General features: G+C 44.2%; 1 protein-coding gene across 7 annotated transcripts in view; it reads right to left on the reverse strand.

Moving 5' to 3' along the window:
* AMOTL1 (angiomotin like 1) overlaps positions 1–24,885 on the reverse strand; it is a 162,025-nt gene that overhangs the window by 98,941 nt on the left and 38,199 nt on the right. Inside the window, exon 1 of one of the 7 annotated variants that reach the window (XM_059930567.1) lies at positions 9,020–9,287. The exons of 5 other annotated variants lie outside the window; for them this stretch is intronic. In XM_059930567.1, the coding sequence (XP_059786550.1) occupies positions 9,020–9,050 (31 nt within the window). In that variant the 5' untranslated portion in view covers positions 9,051–9,287. Of the gene's footprint in view, positions 1–9,001; positions 9,288–24,885 lie in introns of those variants that run through there. One more of the 7 variants, XM_059930566.1, reaches the window with a different exon arrangement.

The raw sequence follows: 24,885 nt of genomic DNA on the forward strand, positions 1-24,885 counted from the left end.
ACATCTATTAAAATTCAAAATGTACTTATACTATGGTTATCATTCTAGGAATTTATAGTAGATATATATTAGTACATTTGCAAAGAAGTATGTAAAAGACAAAGTACTGCCTGTAATATCCAATACTGAAAACAAACCTAACAGCCCTAAAATGAGGATTGATTATAAATTACAGAGTTCATACGAGTGAACAAACTGCCCTCACATCTTTCAACCTTTTCCCACATCACCAGGATGAGCAACCTAATTGCAGTGATTTTAGGGACCCGTCCCTCAGGAAACAGGGCCTTACTAGAGAATTTTACATTCTCTCCTTTCCCCAGACTTGCCAGATAGAAAGGCTCACTCACTAGAAACTTGGTGGTCAGAGCCCTTCAGAGCACAGCTCATGGAAGGAAGGGAAAGGCCTGCCTCACGCCTGCTCTCAGGGGTTCCGTTCCTGGGCCACACCATCCGGAGCAGCCCTTACAGCTGAGAAGCAGCAGCTGGAAGGGAGATGCCTCCTTCCTCCCGGGCACAGGGCCACAGGGGGTGTGTGCGCCCCACGTCACACTGAGGATGCAGAGTGAGCCTGAAAGACATGACATCTGTCACCCTTGTCCTGATCTGCCTGCCCTGAGAGGGGTGGAGGGAGGGAGGGAGGAAGGACAGAGTTCATCAGAAGACGTGTAAGACAGCAAAGGGGGGACACCTGTCACAGGGCTTCCACAGAGTCCAGGTAATGAGGAGTCCAGCTGGTTGGGTTGTGGAGACACGTGAAGGGCGGGGACGTAGGCAAGAACCATCCTGGGGGTCAACTGAGAGGCCCTGGTGACGGACTGGATATGGGCGAGTAAGGAAAGGAACTTGACAATTTACAGAACATCTTCAAAGGAGGCAACAGTGAGGATGACGCAGCGCGGAATGGCATCCGAGCAAGTCCAAACTGGCGCCACAAACCAGACGAGTGAGCCCCCAGCCTCCCACGGACAAAGGCTGGTTCAACAGGCCAGCCGACCCAAGGCGGAGGAGTCCAGGCCGCCTCGGGATCCTCCCCAGGAGAAGGGGGTCTCAGGGCTAAATCCAGCCTAACATTTCCATTTGTTTCTCTCAAGGACCAGATTCCTGGAAGAATCCCACGAACTGAACCAAAGCCTCGAATATCCCCTAGAAACAGTAGACCACCCCCCTTGATAACAGCCTGCTAACTTGATAAGCTCCATGCCCAGATGCCTTGCTGACCCACCTTCCAAACGAAATGAGCCTCCGAATTGCCAAGTGGCAAAGTGAGGTTCAAGCTGACAGGGCAGTATCCCCATGGTATTTTCTCCCCATCAGTCACACCAGACTTCCAAGGGAAGAGTGGTACATTTCACTCAGAAACGTGCCCCGGTCCCACGATTTGAAGCCCAATGATGCTGCCTTCAGACAAACAGGGCTAACATCCCTCCAGAATAGCACTGGCCAGTGGAACTTGCTGTAATGATGGACATGGCTCTTAGGCACTTGAATCGTGGCCAGTATGACTGAGGACCTGAATGTTTAGTTTCATTTAATTTTCATTAATTTAGATGACCACATGTGGCTAGTGGTTAACATGGAAGGTGTAGATCTAGAACTTAAAAAAAAGAAAAAAGAAAAAAAAAATCTGGAGTCCAGATTAAGCTGCGAGGAAAAAATCATGGAATTCTAATTCTCCACTGAGAGGAAGCGGACTCTCTTAATAGTGCAGCATCTGCTCAAGCTTTTTTCCAGCCCTGAGCTCTTCTCTGGTCATTACAACTACACATCAATGAGCCTCCAAAACATCGCAGCTTGGAAAGCCCTCAGAGACCCTAGCCCAGCCGCCGGTCCACTGCAGGAAACTTCTCCACAATGTCCCTGCAGATTTCGAAGCAATCTTTACCGAGTCCCCCCAGCAGCAGTGGAACTCAACATGAGGAGAGGCAGTCCACCTCCAAATCCAAGGACACTCTTCCAAAGGGAAATCAAGGACGCTCAAAATAATAAAAAAACAAATTTTGCACCATGCTTTACCTCTTATACGGCCCTTTAACATGCATTATCTCAGGTAAGCCTCACCATAACCTTAGGATATAAGCATTAGTAAACACATTTATGTTACAGAAGTTAAGTGAATTAGCCAAGGCGATATGGCTGGTAAATGGTCACCATGTACCATAACCTGGCATGTCTTCCAAGGACTGAGAGATCAAAAGACAACCGAGAGAAGGAAAAGTAGGGGTGGGGAAGGGGGAAGGCATGGAAGAGGGATTAGAGGAAAGGATACAGTCGTGTACATCAACTAGGAACCTCAGAAATCAAATCTATGTCGATCTCAACCATTAAACATAAACAGACTCAGTTCCAAAGAGTTAAGGTATCTCAGTCAAGGTCTAATTTATTATAGGGGCCTATGCTCTAAAATAGTGCTTCTCAAAGTGTGGTCCCCGAACCAGCAGCGACAACATCACCTGGAAACTTGTTAGAAATGCAAATTCTCAGGCCCCATCCAACACCTGCTGAAACAGAAAGTCTGGGGCTGGGGCCCGGCAGTCTGGTTTTAAATAAGTCCTCTTGGCGATTCCAATGTCCACCCACGTTTAAGAACCACTGCTCTATAACTGTACATCTAAGGCCCAGTCCATTTCCTCTGGGAAATAAACAACTTGGTCGTCAAGGGAAAGGAAAGGGAGCTGCCAGTAGTGAAGTCTGGGACACAGTGACATCAGCCCTGGCTTACTGTACCTCGGGTAATAAGGACCCCAAACTCTGAACTAGCTCAGGACAGCACACACCTCCTACCACCTCCTGTGGTCAGGGCGGAGAGAAAACTGTTCTTTACTCAGAAACTCTTGGTTTAGAGGTAGGGAAAAGGTATATTCTATAAGGAGCACTAGATTGTGAATAGAGTATCCTAGCTTCTAACCTCAATCAATAAATAATATTTGTAAACAACAAGGTCCTACTGTATAGCACAGGGAACTATATTCAATATCCTGTAATAAACCATAGTGGAAAAGAATATGAAAAAGAATATATATATATGTATAACTGAATCACTTTGCTGTACAGCAGAAATTAACACTACATTGTAAATTAACTATAAGGACATAAAATAAAATTTTAAATAAATAAATAAATAGTATTTGGTATACAACACAGTTTTCCCAAGTGTGAAAAGGTAAGTTTCTATGAGTAAGAACTGGGATTCCAGTTTCTCAAAGAAAAAGATATATGAGAATACACATAACGTTATAAAACCATTTGTCTTTCTGCTATTTTACTACTACTACTACTATTAATGATAATAATAGGCATTTATTGAATGCTTTGAATGTGCCAGCACTGAGCTAAGTGCTATATATGCATCAATTCATTTCACCTGCATGCAACTCTACCAGGTAAGAACCATTACTGTCTCCACTGTCTCCATGAAGCTGCACGGGTCACACTCCCTGAGATCACACAGAAAGGAGGTGGGAGGGCCAGGAAGCAAACTAAGTCCATCTGACCCTAAACAATCCAAAATACTACTGCCTTCTTCATTTTGACACATATTCTAACTTTAAATCAATTCAACCTTGCTCATACTCAGTTTTAAGTACTGCATTTTCTTTCTTTTTTTTTTTTTTTTTAACCTATTATGCCATGTGCTGTTCAAAAAAGCCCTCAACCACTCAATTTACCCAAAGTCCTTCAGCCTGTGCTCAAGATCCAGGGTAACCCACACTGAAGAATTCATGCCAGTAAAATATCCAAAAACTAGATCAAAGGCAAGAACCCATTTTCTTCCCACCGTGCTCGGGCAACATGCCCAGGGAAGCCCTCCCTGACCACCTGATCAAAGCGAGACCTCCCTGCTGCTTCTCTTCTCTGTGCTCCCAAATACATCACACTCTTCTCTTCTATCATAATATTAACACCTGGGAATGTCCACATACCACCTCACCAATAGCGAGCTCTGGAGAGTGGGAACTATGCCTGATTCACCCGTGTGCTTCCGGAGCAGTAAATACATAATCAACACCTAAGAGATGGTTTATAAGATGGATAGCAAGACATACACGTTCTTAAGAGGGTAAAAGTGAACTACAATTTGAATATAAAATGTAAAACTATGAAATTTTTTTTTAAAAAATAGAAAATCTTTGGAATACTAACCTAGGCAAAATGTTCTTAGATGTGACACCAAAAGCACAATCCATAAAAGGAAAAAAATCTATAAATTGGACATTAGCAAAATTAAAAATTTTTTTCCTGCAAATGAAAAGACAGGCTACATACTGAAAAAAATATATACGCAAGCCACATATCTGACAAAGGACTCATATCTGGAATATATAAAGAATTCTCAAAGTTCAATGGCAAAAAATAATAATAATAATAATGCAGTTAGAACACGGCAAGACAGGAGCAGACACTTCACCACGGAGGATATACAGATGGCAAACAAGCACATGAAAAGACGTCCAACATCATTAGCCATTAGGGAATGCAAATTAAAACCATGATGAGATTAAAAAATTTACTGGGACAGCTAAAATAATAAACAAAAGCTGGTGAGGATGCAGAGAAACTGCATCTCTCACAGATTGCTGGTGGGAATGTAAAATGGTAGACACTGGAAAAGTTGGACAATTTCTTAAAAAACTAAACATACACCTACCATACAAAACCCAGCAATCCCAATCCTAGGCATTTGTTCCAGAGAAACAAAAACTTTGTCCTCACCAAAACCTGTACATGAACGTTCATAGCATCTTTAACTGTAAGAGCCAAAAAACTGAAAACAACCAGGTGTCTTTCGGTGGGTAAATGCTTAAGCAAACTGTGGTATATCCACACCAGGGAATACTACTCAGCAATACAAAGGAACAAACTAGTGATAAAGCAATAGTTTGGGTGGATCTCAAGGGTATTATGCTGAGTGAAAAAGCTAATCTCATAAAGATCACATACTGCATAATTTTATGTATGTAATATTCTCAAAATTATACAGGAGAACAGAGTGGTTACCACAGTTTAGAGATGGAATAGGGGGAAGGGGAGGGTGACCATAAAGGGGTGGCACAAAGCAGAGCTTTGAGGTGATAGAATAACTCTGCATCTTGATTGTGGTGGTAGCTACAGGAAGCTACACATGTGAAAAAAAATTGCACAGGAGGATAACACACACAAACCCAAGTGTTTGCATGTAAAACTAGTGAAATCTGAATATGGTCCGGATCGTACCAAGGTCCATTTTCTGGTTCTACTGTTGTACTCTGGTTATGTGAGACGTTACCAATGGGGGAAACTGGGTGAAGAGTACAAGGGACCTCTCTACTATTTTTGCAACTTCCCGTAAACTTATAATCATTTCAAAACTAAAAGTTAAACAAACAAACAAGTGAGCTACAGGCATTTTACTTAAAAACAAAACAAACAAGAAAAGAGGGGTACATAGCTGCACTATTGGCCAGTGAAGTCCCAAATACAGATTTAAACACACACAGTAGGACCATGTGACTTTATTATTTTTTTTTAAGTTAAACCCAATTCTCCAGAGGCTTAACAGGGATACATTTCCTAACACGTTAGAGCTACTCCCCCAGCCCCACCAATAAAGGGAGAAAAAATGCCTGATGTGTGAGACACTTTGGGAGTCCAGGAGTCTGGTCCTAAGAGCCTGGAATGAATATACCCTAAGATTTCGCAAGGATGGAGGCCAAGGGCCTCACAAGTTAGAGAAGAACTCAGAGTGGTGCCAACACACAAGCCCAGGCGTGCCTCCGTTCCAGAAAATGTAGTGTACGGATCTACCCACAATGGCCAAGATTTAAATGTTGCCTTCCCTCCAAGACAAAACAAACCAACAAAATAAAAAAAATTTTTTAAATCGCTAAGCAAATAAATAAAAACCTCAACAACCTCAGACTATTTCCAACAAACCTTATAATTAAATATGTCCTCTTACTTGACCTCCAAGTTACCCCTCGCTTTTCAAGTATTCTATTGCCTAGTGAATTCTGGGACATAAGAACCTACCAAAATTAATGAAAGAATAGGAGGAGAAAAATTATTCAGAACACTAGAGAATTTCCTGATCTAAGCTTCCATATGCATTTAAAATGCAGATAGCTACTTGGAAGGAGTGGGGATGTTAGTTTGGGAGAATTTTGCTTATCAGGACTACTAATGGGTCTTACAAACTCACTTCCTTTTTAATGTATTGGCCTGGAAAATCAGATTTTTACGATTTTCACTAGCAATTCCCTTGTTTTCTAAGTCGTTCATTATTTTTTTCTTTAAAAAGCTTTATGTTATACAGTGCTTTATCATTTTCAAAGCACTTTCACAAATTGCTATGAAGCACTGGTACCTAGGGCCTGTACTTTTCAACAGAGCTCTCACCAGCCAGACTGCCATCTAATTTCAATTAGGTCGGCCATCTTTCCCCCAGGCCCTGGGTCCACACTTCTCCACAGGGGTAGACATCAAAAAAAAAAAAAAAGCAGAGCTCTATCCACAGAAGCCTCCAGACGAACTGGCCAAGGGCAGACACTCTCAAGTCTAATCAGCAGAGTGCCTTCCCAGAAAATCACTCACATTTCTGCATTCCTGTGCTTTTCTTAACAGCACTTTAAAATCTCATTTAAACCAAAAGTCCTCCATTAGCTTGTATTTTTAAGTGCTTTGATCTCCACATGCCCTTCAGTACATTAGTATTCTTCACCCCCCACCATCACACAGAACCAAAAGACCAAGACTTGTGTGCATTTTAAAAAGAAGGGAGAGGGGACTTCCCTGGTGGTCCAGTGGTTAAGACTCTGTGCTCCCAATGCAGGGATCCTGCAACAAAGACCCGGTGCAGCTAAATAAATAAACATTTTTTAAAAAACTAAAAATACTAATAAAAAGAAGGGAGTGGGGAGTGGAGTTAAGAGCACCTTCTCTCCTCCTATCCACTTGCAGAGTTCACAAGGGTTTCCTGATTTACCTTGAAAAATGTATCTCACAAAAGCAAAGTATACCCATCCAGAAACTAAACATCCCCCCCCCCACTCCCCGCCCCACCAGGGAGAGTAGAGGCAGGCAGCTCTAAAGCCTTCTACTCTATGCCCTACTCCTTTTAATTCTGGTCAAATCAGTGGTTTCCAACCCTTTGCTCCTCTGTAGAACAGTTCAAAGTGTATTAAGTATTGGGCTCACGTTGCTTCCATAAAAAGCATTATAGTAGATGCACTATGATGATCAGAGCAGCGCGTCCTGGGAGATAAATGTCACACTGGTCTAGATGCTTCAAGAACTTGCAATCTAGAGAGACACCAGTGCTTAACTTGGGTCGGACGTCCACGGAGAGCTGCCGGGTCCAGGAGTGGTGGGCAGCCAGAGTGGTGGGCAGCCAGGGGAAATCTTAGTTTGACAGCGACACACTGGCCAGTTTTGGAAGCAGAGAGAGAGAAATGACTATTCAACATTTCAAGCCCAGACTTTTCACTTCCTGAAAAGGAAGGAAACTTTTTGGAATACTAGCTATTAATAATCCCTCTATTCTGGTTGTATTTGCTTATAGCAAGTAACGTTATTGTTTGGGATAGTCCAAAGCACCTTCCGGGATCATAAATGGCTCTAGTGACCCAGTATCTCCAGCACCACCAAGGACTTTACAAGCAGTACAAAAACTCGATTCTCCTAACATGCCTCGGAAGAAGAAAACGGGCAACCATGTCCGCACTGTATCAGGACAGGGCAAAAGAAGTGAGGGGAACCGAGGGCGGAAAATGTTCGGTCCCAACCTCAAAGGCTCCGAGGCCCATCATCAGGGCCACGTCTACTGAAGCCCCAGTTCAGGTGATCCACACACTAGCCGGGCATTTTCCAAAGCCATGTGCCACTCGGGGACAGGAAACCGACGCCGAAGCCAAAGAAACAAACACCCTTCGAACAAAAATGGAAAGGGAAAGTCTTTACAGCCACCAATCAAGATACTAGAGAGTAGGGCGTGGCGAGGCGCGGGAGCTGCGGGCAGGCAGCCGGATTCTCAGCCTGGGCTCCTAAAGAGGGAAACTTGGAAAGGTCGCCGCGGCGGAGGCCCTAGAGGTGGGTGCGAGCCAGCGCTCGTCGGTTCCGCCGCCCGGTCCTCCAGCCCGGCTGCCCACGGGGCACGTCCGGCCCCTGCCACAGCGCGGGCCCCGCTCTGCCCAGCTGTCATCGACCGAAGTGCCACGAAAGTCCCATTCCAAGAAGAGCCATCTCCACTTGGAAAGTTTAATGTTTTTCCCCCTGAAACCAGATTCTTTTGAAGCAACACGAACAGCAAGGGAGAGCTGGATCTAACTCTCCAGTTTTTGTCGAAGAAACTTGTCCCGGGAGAACAAAGAAGAAGCAATCAGAGAACGCGATCCGAGGCCGGGGTTCCGCGGCGCGACCCCTTCTCCGCCCCCACCCGCCAGAGACGAGACTTTGGGGCTGCAGGAGGGGTCCGGCGCGTCAGGCGGGCCACCGTGCGCGCCTTTGTCTCGTGCGCACGGAAGCGGCCACCGACCACCCCTTCCGCCGCCTCCCTCGGACGCCGGAGAGCCGCGCGCCGGCGCGTCGCGGAGAGGGAGGCCATATGGCAGCGCCCCTCCGGAAAGGCCAGCCCCAAGGCGAGGGCGCGCCTGCAGCCCCGGCCACGGGCCACGACGGCCAAACGACTCCCAGTCTTCGAGGGGGCGCGGGGAGGCGCGGCGCTGCGACCCGGCCGGCCGGCTCCGGGGCCTGCAGAGTGGCGCGGGAACAGAGTTCTGATTTTTCTTTTTCTTTTTTTAAAGCAATCTGGGTAAGGGAGATCAAGATTCCGGTGGCAAGCACTCCCGGCCCCCGGCACCGAAAAGGCTGCCCAAGTCGTTCCGGAGCCGGGCCGATCTCCGCCCCGAACTCCCGGAGAGGAGCCCCCGGCCCGGAGCGGCAGGGGGCGGGGAGCATCGATCGGCCGGGTCCTCTGCGCGGGAGAGGCGGAGGCGCCCGCCCTGCGCCCGGAGCGGGGACTGGTTACCTTTCACCGCAGACTCACAAGTTCCCCGCCGCAACTTTGCCCTCCACATGAGGCGACCATGGCTAGTTCAGTGCCGCGGTTGGGGAAGGCGGCCGCCAGGCAGCGCGCTGGGCATGGCGTGTGGCAGCCTGGGGAAGCGGCGCCCGACAAGCAGCCCCATTCACAAGGAAGAGGAGACACGCCGAGGCTTCCCCTCCAGCCCCAAACCGGACCACCGCCGCTGGGTCCTAGAGCGTCGCGTGCGCTCCCGCCGCCGCCGCCCGCGCTCCCCGCGCCCCGCGCGCCGCCCGGGGTGGGTAGTCCGGGATCGTCACTGTAACCCTACACTCCACCCCCGCCCAGCGCCCGGCCGCTGGGCCCTAGAGCCCGTCTTCAGGCTCCCGCCGCCCCTCCCGGGGCCCGGGAGATCGCCGGCTGAAATTGCCCCGAGCTCTAGCTGACGTGTCTCCCCGAGAGTTAGGAGGGCGACGGCCTCTCTTGTTTTGGTCCCTGACGAGGTTTAATTCATGTCAGACTCGACTTCTCCTTCCTTTGACTTTCTCTTCCTTCCCACCAGGCCAACTCCGGCCGAAATCGGTTTCCCGATCTGCCCTCAAAGTCCAGATCAGGTCTGTGTAGGATTTTTTTCTTCTTAAGCGGAATTTCCAGATGAAAAGTGGCCAGACTTTTCTCTTTTCATTCCCCTAGCCCCAGTGCTTCTATCATGCACTGGGATTGGGCGACAAGCTGCTGCTCTGGGCTCCGTTGACTAGCAGAAGGGCCAAAACAGATTCTACAACCTCAGATATTACAACCAGTGGTCACAAACCTCTAGGCTGTTACCTGCCCGAGCGGAGGCGATTAAAGTAATTCTGGGAGAATGTTGCTGATTCTGTCCCACCTCTTAAATCAGGCTACACTGAGTAACACTCCTCACCCACCCCAGTACACTCAATTGCAGACCTCCGGAGCCTTGATCTGGGGACCCCCAAACCCACCCACACCATGTAACATCTCTCTCTAGCTTCTAGGAGCTGGCTCTGCTGCTTACAGAAGGAGAGGCCAGGTAATAGTATTGCAGTCGCTGAGGAAGATGTTAATAGGAGAGCCAGGGCAAACCACACCTCTTACCTTGTGCTCCTCTCCTCTCTGCCTTCTCTCTAGACCAGAATTCTTTCAGGGATTCCCGTCTGGATTGTGGCAATTAGCTAACTAGTCAGCCAGCAGTTTGACCCCTCCACTCAATCCTGGTGGGTTGTGTGCCCCTCCGATTCCAGTCTTTTCTTGTGATACATCCCTGATGGTGCGGTAACCTCTGCTCTCAAGATAAAACCCAAATGCAATAATTGAACAATTATTTACCAAAAACCTACCACATTTAAAGTCCGATACCCTAGTACTCGATAACACATAAAAGAAACGAAATGACAGCTAACCAGCCCTTCAAGGATTTATTTATTTAAGATAACAAAATACGTGACCACAGAGCAGGAGAGCACTGGAGATGCTTGGAAAAAGTGGAGAGCAGCGGTCCCCTAACCTTTTGGCACCAGGGACCGGTTTCCTGGAAGACAATTTTTCCAAGGACTGGGCTGGGGGATGGTTCAGGCGGTAATGTGAGCAATGGGGAGCGATGGGGAGCGGCAGATGAAACTTCGCTTGCTCGCCGCCACTCACCTCCTGCTGTGCGGCCCGGTTCCTAACAGGCCAGTGGACCCCTTGGTGGAGAGGACTGACTGCATGCAGGAGAAAGGAGAGCCTTGAAGAGTGGTGGAGCTCAGAGCCACTGGCATTGTATGAATTTAGCACAGGCTGGGGGAGAGGTGATGGATAGAAAAAGGAGGGAAAGTAAGAAGGAAACTAACATTTATTAATTGCCCCCTATTAGATACCATACTATATCCTGAGAGGCAGCAGAATTTAACAGTTACAAGCATCCACTGGAACAAAACAGAAATGAGTGGTTGAGTCACAGCTCAACCACTCTACCTGTGGGCACTTAGGCAAGTCATCTACCTTTTCTAAACCTCAGTTTCTTCATTTGCAAGATGAGGGAAATTGCACCAACCCTCACAGGGTGGTTGTACGGACTGAATAAAGCAACAAATATAAAATACTTAGCACGATGCATATAAGTGTTCAGCACACAGTTGCTATTATTTCAAGCAACCCTCCATTAGCCCTGGACATAGGGAGCCCATCTGGGAAATAGCTACAGGAAGCAATGACAACCGAGGTTGGGAGATAGAAAGGAAGAGAGAGATACCATGTAGATACCAAATCTTTGAAGATGCCAAATACAGGGAAGATACAAAATCTTTGAAGCAAGATTTTACTCTTTTCATTGACTAGACAGCTATTCTGGGAGAAAGAACAAGGTAATCAAGTTAACTCAGATTTTGTGCCTGGGTCATAGGAAGAATGGATCATTCTTGGAACATTTATAAACCAGTTGGTCCAACGGATGAACCAATGATGGAAGAAGCAGAGTTGAGAGGGGGAACTGGTTTGAGAAAGATGTTGACAGGCTTCCTGTCCTCTGGGCAAGAGAAATAAGGAGCAAAAGCCTGGGTGAGAAGTCAAGAACAGAAATGCAGAGAAAAAAAGAGATGAAGCTTTGAAGATCAGTTTACTTGGAGAATGCCCACGACAGAAAATTCAGGAAAGAAGGAGGCAGAAGAGGCAGACGCTGGGGAAGTAGAAGAGCTAGGAAGGTTTCCAGGCATGGAAGCCAGAGGAAGCTTTAAGAAGATGGTCCCCCTATCAAATGCTACAGACTCCTAGACTTCTGAGGAAGTGACAGGCACAGCTTGTGGGCTCCAGAATCTGCTGATTCAATCAGGTGGACCTAGCCTAGACTTTTCAAATTGATACCGAGTAATAGTTTAGTAGGCCAATTTTCCCCCTCCACTCACCTTAATTTCCTCAACCATTAATAATCACTATATCAAATGTAGAAAATGAATAATCTTCTACATCAAATATATCTAACTCTTGTTCAGGAACTGAGGCCTGAGAAAAAGACTTCAGATTTAACCAGGAAGAGGTCATCGATAACATTTTATATAGTATATTTGGCTGCAGATTCTGACTAAGGTTGGGGCCAAATAGAAACAAGGTATGTTTACAATAAAAACTGAATGCAGCTTTACTAGCAGTAAGGGAGTGAACCAGTCAGCATCTATGATTTTGGATCTATATACTCACTCTACAGGTCGGCATCCTTTCTATAAAGCGACCCAAGTTGTCTTTTACTCACCCTTAGGAAAGTTAAGAAGGTGACAGAGCAATTTTGGCACTCTTAGAGACAGCTCAGGGAACAGTCTTTAACTCCAGATAGGGCAGGTACCAGGATGTTCCAGACAAGCACAGAGGCTGGAAGAAGAGTGAGGGAACAGAGGCATCCAGGAAGAGGAAGATGAGCATGGTCTTTAGAGTTAAGTCCTGAGTTCTAGTCTGGGTCCACCTATTTCTAGCTAGGGAGAGTAACAAAACATCAGCCTCAATATTAGAACGTTAAAAACAAAGCATTATGGGAGCATGCAGGAGTGACTGGCTTTGTACAGGGAGGGAAAAGGGCAGGTTCTAAGAAATCCAAGTGCTGAGGGAAGGAGGTCATTACTCGAAAAGGCAGGGGAAAGGAGAGCGCACATTGCTGTGCTTCTCAACACTTTTTCTTTGAACTTCTTCTTTTCCAAAACATAAAATGGTCACCCCAACCCCAGATTTGCCAAATCCATATATTATTGCCAGGCAAGAGGATTTCTTCCAAGCTTTTCTTTCAGTTCTCTGTTTTACAAAGACAATAGTTGTATTTTTTTCCCCTGCTTATTTCCAAATATAAAATCCCGTTCTCAAATAAGCTCCTCCTCTGGAGATTCTGACATATGCCCTGCCCCCGTCTTGTAAACTGTTAACAGGAGCAAAATGCAGGGAGTCCTGGAAGTGCCCAAAGCAGAGGATGCCAGGAGAGCACTGCTGTGAGGAAGGTGGGGTCAGGGATGAGCCTTTTCCAGGCCAGACTGACTGAGAATGGACAGTGAAAAACAAAGAGGAAGATGTGCAAGGCGAGTGGAAGATGTCCAGGTGAGACCGCTCTGCAGTTCCGGAAATACCGGGTGCCTTAGAGATGGGTAAACTGCTCCCAGGAGGAGTTAAATGTTATATAACAGAATGGGCCACTTGAAAACCCTGCTCCATTTGGGGCTTACCCCAGGACTCTGTCGATTATGAAAAAATTGCCCAATAAATATGTATTAAGTACCTACTGAGGGCCAGGTTCCATGCTATCACCCTCCACAGGCGTTTGGCTCATTTAGTGAGTTACGGATCTGAGGCCTGTTTGTCTGGATGTTTTCAGCTTCACACCCATGGTAACACACTGGTCTCTTCTTGCCTCATAGCTTTCTTCTCTGAGCGTATTACATAATATGCATTAAACGCATAATCTGATCTATATAAAACCAAGAAGCAGAAGGTGGATACCATCATGTCCAGGCAAAATGCACCTACACCAAAAAGCTAAAAAGGAAGAGTAGAGACATTGGCCCTAAATAAACCTGGGGTCAGATCCTGACTGAGACACTCAGTAGCTATGAATATAAAGCGCCTGGCATGTCACAGGGATTTAATAAATGACGATCATTCTGTTATTTGCTGCTCTTACTACAGAAACCTCGGGAATACTGAAAGCTCATACTTTTTGGCTAATTGGTTATTTTGGGGTTTCTCAACCTTGGCACTCTTGCCATTTGGTGTTGAGATTTCTTTGTGGTAAGGACTGCCCTCTGCATTGTTGGATGTTTAGCGGCATCTCTGGCCTCTACCCACTCGATGCCAGTGGAAACCACCCTACCCCCCACTCCAAGTTGTGCCAACTAATAATGTCTCCAAATATTGCCAAATGTCTCCTATGGGCAAAACTTCCCCCCCGTTGAGAACCACTGAATTAGATGAGTAGTTAATGGTGCCCAGTTTACAGGCTCCCAAGCTTCTAACCATTCTGATCATTCCATTGAGCTGTTGGGTGAATCCAATTGCATACTAATAGGAGGCAGCCTCAGTTTTGTTCGTTCTACAGTATATATCACACTATGGCAATTTCTTCCCATTTCTCTCTTCAGGAACAAAACACCAATTAGGTTTTATTCTATTTCCAATGATGGTACAGATACGTGTGTTGTTTCTTTTTCTAAAAACTGGACTGAGTTTCTAAAACAACAGCAACATACAATCGCTATTAAAAACAAGGACTGTCACAATAACTGGAGATAACTTTGATCAGAATGTTCAGACTTAATTAAGATCCCTTGTAGTCGCCTTTCTGAAAAGGATGCAGGTGTGTTTTATGCTGAAAACATGTCCTCTCTGTTCATAGCTAGAAAGAACAGTGAGAAGAATGGACCCTCCAGAGCCTACACAGCAGTTCTAGCTCTTCTCTTTCTAGATTATGCACTAAAGACCAGCATCCTTCCAGCATGTTTTATACTTTAAATGCCAAAGACAGAGAAGTGGGGAAGCTCTCACCATTCCCATGGGCTCCGGCCACTCTGGATGGTTCAATTCAGGAGAAAAATTTGTTTTACAGCATAATCTCAGAGTGGGGTGGAGGGTAGGGTAAGAGTTAAAATTCCCATCTTACATGATAGGTGATCCATCCAGAAATCAGGAATTACTTATCGTGTGTCAGCAACAGAGCCAGTATCATGCTAAGCAGAACAGAGTCTTCAGAAGAGTCCAAGGTTGGGAGGGGAATAATTAGAAATAACTAGAAAAAATAAAGTCCTAAACAGAAGGACTAACTGAAAGGATTAACCGAAAGCACAACAGAGTTTGAAAGAAGGCAGAGCCATGTGAAAGCTGCAGCGGTTCATTCATTCATTCAAAAAATATGATCAACTACATTGAATAAGCCACACCCTCCACTAGGTGTGCAAATACCCTGCTATGGGCTCTGCTTATTAAAATGTGTATAAATAAACCTATAATTTCAAACTGGTCTATGTGCGATGAAGAAAAGGAACAGGGTGCAATAACAAAGACTCACGAGGGAGAGAGTCGCTACTTAGAGGGAGTGGAAAGGAAAGGCTTCTCCAAGGAGATGAAGAACAGGGGGAAGAGCGATCCCAGCTGAGCAAACAGCCTGTGCGGAGATCTTGAAGCAGGAAGGAGCTTAAAGGAGGCAAAGGGAGGAGGGCCTGCACGGATCCAGTCTGGAGCATCCCGGGATGAGTTCCTCAGGAATGTTACGAGCCTCCTTTACCCAGCATCTGGGAATGGTCCCTTTCCAGTCATCCTTTAGGATGTAATACCTTATGAGTTTCAAACAATATGAGTTTCAAATTAAGTGGAAGAGAGAAAAGGAACGTCAGAAAATGACCGATTTGGGATGAAGAATAATAAAAGGATTAAATGGAAACAACCTGAAAGTGAACTCCACATTGGTCACCACCATATCCACGTGAAAGATGCAGTCTCTCTAGAGCCTTCATCTGAGTCTTGTTGAAAACAGGGGAAGACCTAGGATGCTCAGTGCCAGTAAGGCAGTGGTTCTTAAACTTGAGCTGCATCAAAGTCACCAGAAGAGCTTGCTAAAACAGACTGCTGGGTCCCACCCTTGAGTTCCTGATTCAGCAGTTCAGGGTGGGGCCCAAGAATTGCACTTTTTTTTTTTTTTGCAAACTTTTTTTTTTTTTTTTGATGTACATAGTGGTTCTTATTTATTTATTTATTTATTTATTTATGGCTGTGTTGGGTCTTCGTTTCTGTGCGAGGGCTTTCTCTAGTTGCGGCGAGCGGGGCCCACTCTTCATCGAGGTGCGCGGGCCTCTCACTGTCGCGGCCTCTCTTGTTGCGGAGCACAGGCTCCAGACGCGCAGGCTCAGTAGTTGCGGCTCACGGGCCCAGTTGCTCTGCAGCATGTGGGATCTTCCCAGACCAGGGCTCGAACCCGTGTCCCCTGCATTAGCAGGCAGATTCTCAACCACTGTGCCACCAGGGAAGCCCCAGAATTGCACTTTTAATCTAACAAGTTCCCAGACGATGCTGAGGCTGCTGGTCCACGGACCACACTTTGAGAACCCCTGGTTTAGGATATTTGGGGACCTACATTTCTGTGCACTCAGCATCCCAACCTAAATGAGGGAACAGGCAAGAAGCATTGTAGGAGGAGAATGATCAAAACCCAGTTTTCTGTCTCGAGTGAGCAAGTACGGGATAGTGTCTCCTCTGTACCAGGTGATTTCATATGTTACCTCATTTCATCAGTACATAACACACTGCATGGTAGGCTGCATTATCCTTGTTTTACGCATGAGGAAAAGAGGCTGGGCCCCAGGTGATGGGAATCTCCCGAGATCACATGGCTCAAAAGTGACACGGCCAGGATTCAAACCTGTTCTTCAGAGCAGAGCTCTTGATCTTGACGCTACACTACATTGCCTTGCACACACACAGCTCCTTCTCCAGGCTCCCCTGGACGGGAGAGATGCTCCCCGAGCTCCAGACCCACTGCACCGCTGCAGAGCACTCTGAGGCCGACCCTGTGCAGCCAGTGGTGGGTGCAGACACTTTTCGCAGACACTTTTCACAGACTCCTGGGGGCTGCTAGGGACCTGAACTTGTTACTAAGTTCTTCCCTTTCTTTAGGGAAGGCAGTAAACTCTACTAAGCCTCCACAGATGCACTGCCCTAAGCGTGTTACATACATCATCTCTTTCAAAACCACCAGGGGTGGTTTTCAGTCTGTGGGGGGCAGTTAAGTATTCTAAAACACAAGCTGAGGAGTGAGACAGGCCTGGGCTCAACTTCCCTTCTGTCATTTATTAGTTATATGACTTGACTTGACTAAAGCTCAGTTCTTCTTCTTTTGAGGAGTAGTGGTTACAACAGTATTCGCCTCAAAGGGTTGTGAGAAATTCATGAGTCACTTGCATGTAAAGCTCTCAGCTCTTAACACGCAGCACATACTCCACAATTATCAGCTACGATTACTAACCTGTTATCCATTTTCTTTCAAAATATGGCCATTTTAGAGAAGCTTTAATTATTGCTGTGCTAGACGGTCCTAGACACACAGCTTCTTCTGTTGACGTTTCTCGAGTTTGGGAATATTTAATTGGTAGATCCAGAAAATGTGAATGGTAGGCATCTTGATCTGAGCCCCTCCCACATCCTAACTGGGAAAGATATCTCAAGAGATCCTTACAAACAAAACAGGAAAAAATGGGCTAGCTTAGGTATATTAGGTGAATTTAAAATAATTAAATAACTACACCTGATGGGTATTGATTAATGGAATGATATTAAGTTGGGTGGGGGGTTGAGGTCAAGGGGTCTGATGATCCCACTATGCTAAATATTGGTCAAGTTATATGTGAGGTCAGGCTCAGTTCTCGGTGCCAGGTTAAAACAAAACTTTCCTCTTCGAAAGCACTCAGCAGAGGTTGAGCAGGATGGGAATGGATGGAGAAACCAGAGCATATTAAAAAAGAGAACTACAGCCACTGTGGAAAACAGTATGGACGTTTCTCAAAAAACTAAAAATAGAGTTACCATATGATCTGGCAATCCCACTCCTGGGCATATACCCAGAAAAGACGAAAGCTCTAATTTGAAAAGATACATGCAACTCAATGTTCATAGTAGTACTGTTTACAGTAGCCAAGACATGGAAGCAACTTAAGTGCCCATCGACAGATAAATGGATAAAGAAGATGTGGTATATATATATATATATATATATATATATATATATATAATGGAATACTAGTCAGCCATAAAAAAAGAATGAAATAATGCCATTTGCAGCAACATGGATGGACCTAGAGATTATCATACTAAATGAAGTAAGTCAGACAAATATTATAGGATATCACTTATATGTGGAATCTAAAAAAATAGTACACATGAACTTATTTACAAAACAGGAGTAGACTCACAGACATAGAAAATAAACTTATGGTTACCAAAGGGGCAAGGGGGAGGGATAAAGTGGGAGTATGGGATTAACAGATGCACACTACTACATATAAAATAGATAAACAACAGGATTTACTGAATAGCACAGGGAACTATATTCAATATCTTGTAATAAACTATACTGGCAAAGAAGAGAAAAAAGAATGTATATATACACATATATGTATAGCTGAATCACTTTGCTCTACACCTGAAACTAACACAATATTGTAAATCAACTATACTTCAATTTAAAAATAATAATAAAACAAGAGACCTAGTAGGGAGAAAAGATTAAGATACAATTTGATAGTCCTCTTAAAATATTTTGAGAGCTTACAGAAAGAAAAGAGGTACAGACTGACTGTATTTACTATAAACACTCTAGAGTGTTGTTTTTCAAATGGTAGTAGGCAACCTATTAGTGGAAATCAACTGAACAGGTTAATCAGCATTTTAAATAAATAAAATAGAACAAAGTGGAAAATATCAGATGCAGCCAGTCTAATAAGGAGTAATTGCTATTCCATGAAACTTCTGTTTTAGTTATATTTATATTCAAATTTGTATGAGTCTAAATGTAAAATGTATCTTTATGTAGGGTCACAGTAAAAAAAAAAAAAAAAATGTTTGAAACCTCTAGAAGGTAAAACATGGGCAACTGGGTGCAAGAAACAGGAAATCAGGTTTCAGCTCCCTCAAAGAAAGTGTTATAATAATGATCACTGCATAACAATAAACTAGGTTTTCTCATGAGGCAGGGCCCCCTCCCCCATATATACATCACCCCCTCTGGTGATGGTCTAGCCCAGGCTGAGGGACCATGCATTAAGGAAAGAGGGCACTGGGTGTTCCCTCCAATGAGGACACTAAGATGCTCTAAACGAGTAGACCAGACCTGAGCTTCTGTTGCAAGAGAGAATGGAAAAAAACAAAACCTCAATATCCAGACTCCATAAGTCATGTAGCCCATCCAGGAGCAGGCAAATGCTCCTGTGTTTATATATTATGCAAAACGAGCATGCATCAAATCCCTGAAGCTGTTCAGGATTTCTGCTGTAGGAAGGGCTAATTTCCAACAACCATGTTCTAATTGATAAAATAGCGCACCTGTCAGCAATCAGTTCTCAATAATGTAAGCACCTAAGTGGAGTCCAGTGGGGACTAAATACCCAGTGACAGGACCTGAGCCATGTTTTACCACACCTTCTAACAGAGCAAGCTAAAATCTGACACGAATAGCAGAGCACCCCCAGATGCTTCTCCCACACCAAGAGCTGCCAGACACCACCAGCTGGATGTGAATATCAGATAAGCAACAAAATGTTTTAGTATATCATGTCCCAAATATTGCAAGGGACATATATGTACTACTAAAAAAAATCATTTGCTGTTTACCTGAAATTTAACTGGGTATCCTCTATTTTTGGATACCCAGTTTGGATTTTGCAAATTCTGACAGTTACCTGCCTACGTGGGTGATATCGCTATACTTGCTTTAGAGGATTCCTCAGTCTCTCATTTGGCAAACAGTGTGCAATGTCAAGCTGACAGTAGTAAAAAGCAATAATGATGATCATAATGGAAGAAGGAGTGAAATTCAAATGGACACAGTGTAACAGCTTTGTCCCACTGAACCCTCCCATGCCAAATTTAAAGGCCTTTTAAGAGTGGGACAAACAGACCCTGTGAGTCATCAGGATGTGCACGGCATTTTGAGGGAAGAGATAATGAGGTCACGGTCCCACTTTGTAGAGTTTCCAAGCTCAACCTGGGCATGTACAAGGGAGAAGATTCTGCTTCATTCACCTTCACTCCAGTATTCAGAACTCAGTTTCGGGGACCCCAGAGGAGGAGCTGACTTTGGCTGCCACCAGCTGTCCTAACACAGACGTAACCTGTTCATGCCCTGTACCCTTCCTCTTGCAGCACATGCTGTGAAGGGCGGATGACCTCCAGTAAGCCTGCCTGGCTTCCCCTTGACCTCCATGACTGAGTCAGGTTCCTCTTCTCAGGGGTCCCCACGGTCCCTTGAATACTTCCTATATAGCACTCACCATAATAAAAAATAATTGCAACCACTCATGGAGTGCCAACTATGTGCTAATCACTTTGTGTGTGTGTGTGTATATATATATATATATGCATGTATCATCTCATTTAATCCCTCCCAACTACCCTATGAAGTAGGTATGTGCATTCCCATATCACAGATGGGTAAAGCCTAGAAAGCTTAGATAACCTACACAAGGTCACACAGTCAATAAGGGCCCACTGGTGCGGAGGAGCCAGAGTACCACATTGTAAACTTTTCTATTAATTGGGCTTTCTCTCCCAGGGAAGGATTATTTCTCATTCACCCTTGTGTCCCCAAGCCCAGCCTGCAGGGTGTGGCAAGTTGTAGGCAGCATTGTAAATGGGTCAGCCCATAATTTTACAGTCAGATAGGCCTGGATGCAAATCATGGTTCTGCCAAGAATCAGCCACTGAGAATCAGGAGTTTGGGTTCTAGTAACTTGCTCTGGAATTGAGGACAGAGGTTAGGAATCCCAGCATGAGAGAACAAAGCTAGGCTCAAGCCCCAGCTCCACCACTTCCCAGGTGTGACTTGGAAAGTTATTGAACTTGTCTAAGCTCCAGCTCCCCATCTGTCAAATGAGGGAAACAATAGTACCTGCTTCACAGCATTGCTTTGAGATTCCTGACATAAAGTTCTTAACAAGACACCTATACATGAAAAGCACTCCACAAATATGAGCTCTTTTTATTTTAATACATTCTAAAATGCCATTTGAACTGGAGTAAATAATTTTTGGTTAACTATTGGCATAAGTATTGCAAGTTTCAGACACAGTTTTTATTCAGGAAATCGGAACTTGGGGAAAATAATGTAAATAATTTGGGGGAATCTATTTTAAAAGAACTATTCAGTGCAGCTCAATATTAAAAAAATAAACAACCCAATCAAAAAATGGGCAGAAGACCTAAACAGACATCTCTCCAAAGAAGACATACAGATGGCCAAGAGGCACATGAAAAGATGCTCAATATCACTAATTATTAGAGAAATACAAAGCAAAACTACAATGAGGTATCACCTCACACCGGTCAGAACGGCCTTCATCAGAAAACCTATAAACAATAAATGCTGGAGAGGGTGTGGAGAAAAGGGAACCCTCTTGCACTGTTGGTGGGAATGTAAATTGATACAGCCACTATGGAGAACAGTATGGAGGTTCCTTAAAAAACTAAAAATAGAATTACCATATGACCCAGCAATCCCACTACTGGGCATATACCCAGAGAAAACCATAATTCAAAAAGACACATGCACCCCAATGTTCATTGCAGCACTATTTACAATAGCCAGGTCATGGAAGCAACCTAAATGCCCATCGACAGATGAATGGATAAAGAAGATGTGGTACATATATACAATGGAGTATTACTCAGCCATAAAAAGGAACGAAACTGGGTCATTTGTAGAGACGTGGATGGACCTAGAGACTGTCATACAGAGTGAATTAAGTCAGAAAGAGAAAAACAAATATTGTATATTAACGCATATATGTGGAATCTAGAAAAATGGTACAGAAGAACCGGTTTGCAACGCAGAAATAGAGACAAAGATGTAGAGAACAAACGTATGGACACCAAGGGGGGAAAGTGGCGGCGGGGGTGGTGGTGGTGGTGTGATGAATTGGGAGATTGGGATTGACATATATACACTAATATGTATAAAATAGATAACTAATAAGAACCTGCTGTATAAAAAAATAAAATTCAAAAAAAAAGAACTTGTTACAAGGGCAATTAAATAATAATTTGTGTAATTATATTTTAATGACTGCCCTCTCTCCAGTGAGCAAGGCCTGTGACTGCCTTGCTCACTTCTATAGCCCTAATGTTATGTCAGTCAGATAACTGAGCAGAGACTTTGTTATCTAGAAAAAAAATATGTCTACTTGTCTGCATTCTATTCAACTAATAATCCCAACTTCGTATCATATCTAAAGTATCCAATTAACACCTAATAAAAATATTCTGTTATTTTTTTTAAAAAGGACTATTCAAGGAAGAATTTAGGCTTTCTAGTAGTTACACAACACTGAAAGAGTTCCCAGAAAAGGGAAAAAGTATCCAAGAGAAGGCTGGGAGTGGGGAATCCAGGCTACCATGTCCAGTTGCATAAGCTGTTCACTGCACAAGAGTGCCGGGCTGACGAATTGAATGAAACAGAGGTGTCAAAATCTAGCTTGCCCTCTACTCGCTAAACTGGAAACATGGCCTCTGCTCTCCATCCACTTGGAGGGGATACTTTTTTCTAATTTGCTCAGAGGCACTGTTTGGGCTGGTGGTAGCTCTAGCTTTATACTTTCGTAATTGATTCTCTTTCCCCTTTTCTTTCAGTGTCACTAGATGAACAGAATAGGGGAGAAGAAACAGAATGGAGCTCAGGGAAGGAAGACATACTTGAAAGTGATGAGGGACGTGAAGGAAGGCGGGGAAAAAGGAAAGCAGTAAAATCAGGGTAACATTTACTAAACACTGGTCATCTGTCAGGCACTGTTCTAAGTGTTTTAGATGTGCTAACTCACTGAATGCTCGTTACACTCCTATACGACAAGGGGGAACCACTAGAGGGGGAGGCACCAGGTGGGCATGTGAAGTTAACCCACACAAGGGTCCGACAGGCACGGAAACAGCCTGCCACACTCCTCTGTCTACAGCAAATGTTCAGAATCTGGAAATCCCTCTTTTGAGTCTGTGGTGGAAACGGCTTTTAGAGCCAAAAGGGAAATATTTTTTTAAAGAAGATAGTCTGAATTCTCTGGCTGGCCAACCACAGGGGCTACGTAATGGACTTTTATTTTTGGTCAACAGCCAGTAAATAGCAAGACTTTTGGGAGACAGAAGCAAAGGACCTCTGGCAGGTTACAAGTCCCAGCAGGAGACCTTCAACCATGAACTTTCCGTAGGGTTCATTTCAGACCAGGTTCTGCACCCACAAGTTCCTTCTCCATTTTCTTAAGAACCTGAAGCTTCCATAAAATATTTACAGTGACCTGAAAGCAGCTCCAGTGTCCACTCTTCCTGGTAGTCTTAAAAAAAAGCCCTCTGAGGGTGTGGAGAAAAGGCAACCCTCCTACACTGTTGGTGGGAATGTAAATTGGTGCAAACAGTATGGAGGTTCCTTAAAAAAGCAAAAATAATGTTACCATATGATCCAGCAATCCCACTCCTGGGCATATATCCAGAGAAAACTATAATTAGAAAAAATACATGCACCCCAATGTTTATTGCAGCACTATTTACAATAGCCAAGACATGGAAGCAACACAAGTGTCTATCAACTGATCAATGGATAAAGATGTGGTATATATATACAATGGAATATTACTCAGCCATTAAAAAGAGAATGAAATAATGCCATTTGTAACAACATGGATGGACCTAGAGATTATCATACTAAGTAAGTCAGACAGAGAAAGACAAATATCATATGATGTCACTCATATGTGGAATCTAAAAAAAAAAAAATGAACTTATTTACAAAACAGAAATAGACCCACAGACATGTAAAACAAACTTGTGGTTACCAAAGAGGAAAGTGGGGGGAGGGATAAATTAGGAGTTTGGGATTAACATATACACACTACTATATATAAAATAGGTAATCAACAAGGACCTACTGTACAGCACAGGGAACTCAATATCTTGTAATAACCTATAAGGGAAAATAATCTGAAAAATAATATAATATATATATGCATATATATATATATATATAAAAGGATAACTGAATCACTTTGGTGTACAAAAATTTACATTTCAATAAATTTTTTTAAAATAAATAAAAATTTCCTAGCCAAAAAAAAAAAAAAACCCTCTGAGAAGAGGCTGAAAATAAATCTTTCTATCAGGTGGTCAGTAATCTTGCCAACTCTGGATTTGGGGCTACAAAGGTCACGGAGAGAGGAGAATTAAGCAGAGACAAATATATAGATACAGATTTGACATTAAAACAACCACATGTGTGCCATGACGATGAATGTCTGTATCTAGCTATCCTATAAGGAGTGTGTTTCAGCAGGCGGCAGACAGCCCGAGACAGCAAAACCACCCCTGAACATCTGTTTCCCCCATTTTGCCAAAGAGCATTCTTTTTTAATCCTTTTTTATAATTTGACCTGTTCCATTTTTCTGGCAGAGGGCCCTAGCAAGGCAAGCACTGCCTTTTCTGTCTGTATTCCAACTTAACATGGGAACAGGAAGGAGGCAGCAAGAGGGGAAAGGGGGAGGGGACAGACTGAGGGGAACTGAGGCGGAGGTGGGGGCTGGGGGCGGGGGAGACAGGGAGCCAGAAGCGGGGAGAACGGAGAAAAGGGGAAGGGGTAACCCAGGAGAGACAGTGAGAGCTGACAAGCCCCAGCAAGCCATTTTAATGCAACCACCATGGGCACAACTGATTTGAGAGAAACCAAAACCAACGGGACATATTCCAGAAAGATCATTCAGTAAGAATGTGACCCAGAAACCATAATCATAGCATTCTTGAACAGATCAAGCTGGTTATTTTACACTCTTTAGACTCCGGAAGTCCTTAACAATTGATGAAATATCACGGTTTCTAGGTGGTTTGTGTTTAACATTCAGGAATGACTGGACACAGTCCTATATTTTTCTAGTAAAACATCTCTTCGGCAAAGAAAATGCCCTTTCCATTTTCCTCTGTGTGTGTGTGTGTGTGTGTGTGTGTGTGTGTGTTGTCTGTATTTTATCCCACTATTGCATACCACCTTCCTTGCTCTTTTAGCCAAGGTAGATAACCCTTTATCTCCCAGAATTGATTGTCATTTTCCCCTTCCTACTCCATTCTCCCTCCCAAGGAGAACACCCTGAAATAAAATCTTACCTCCTGGGCAATGAGTAGTGTCACTTCACAA

The sequence above is a fragment of the Balaenoptera ricei genome, chromosome 8 (genome assembly GCF_028023285.1).
Source record: "Balaenoptera ricei isolate mBalRic1 chromosome 8, mBalRic1.hap2, whole genome shotgun sequence".
NCBI lineage: Eukaryota > Metazoa > Chordata > Mammalia > Artiodactyla > Balaenopteridae > Balaenoptera > Balaenoptera ricei.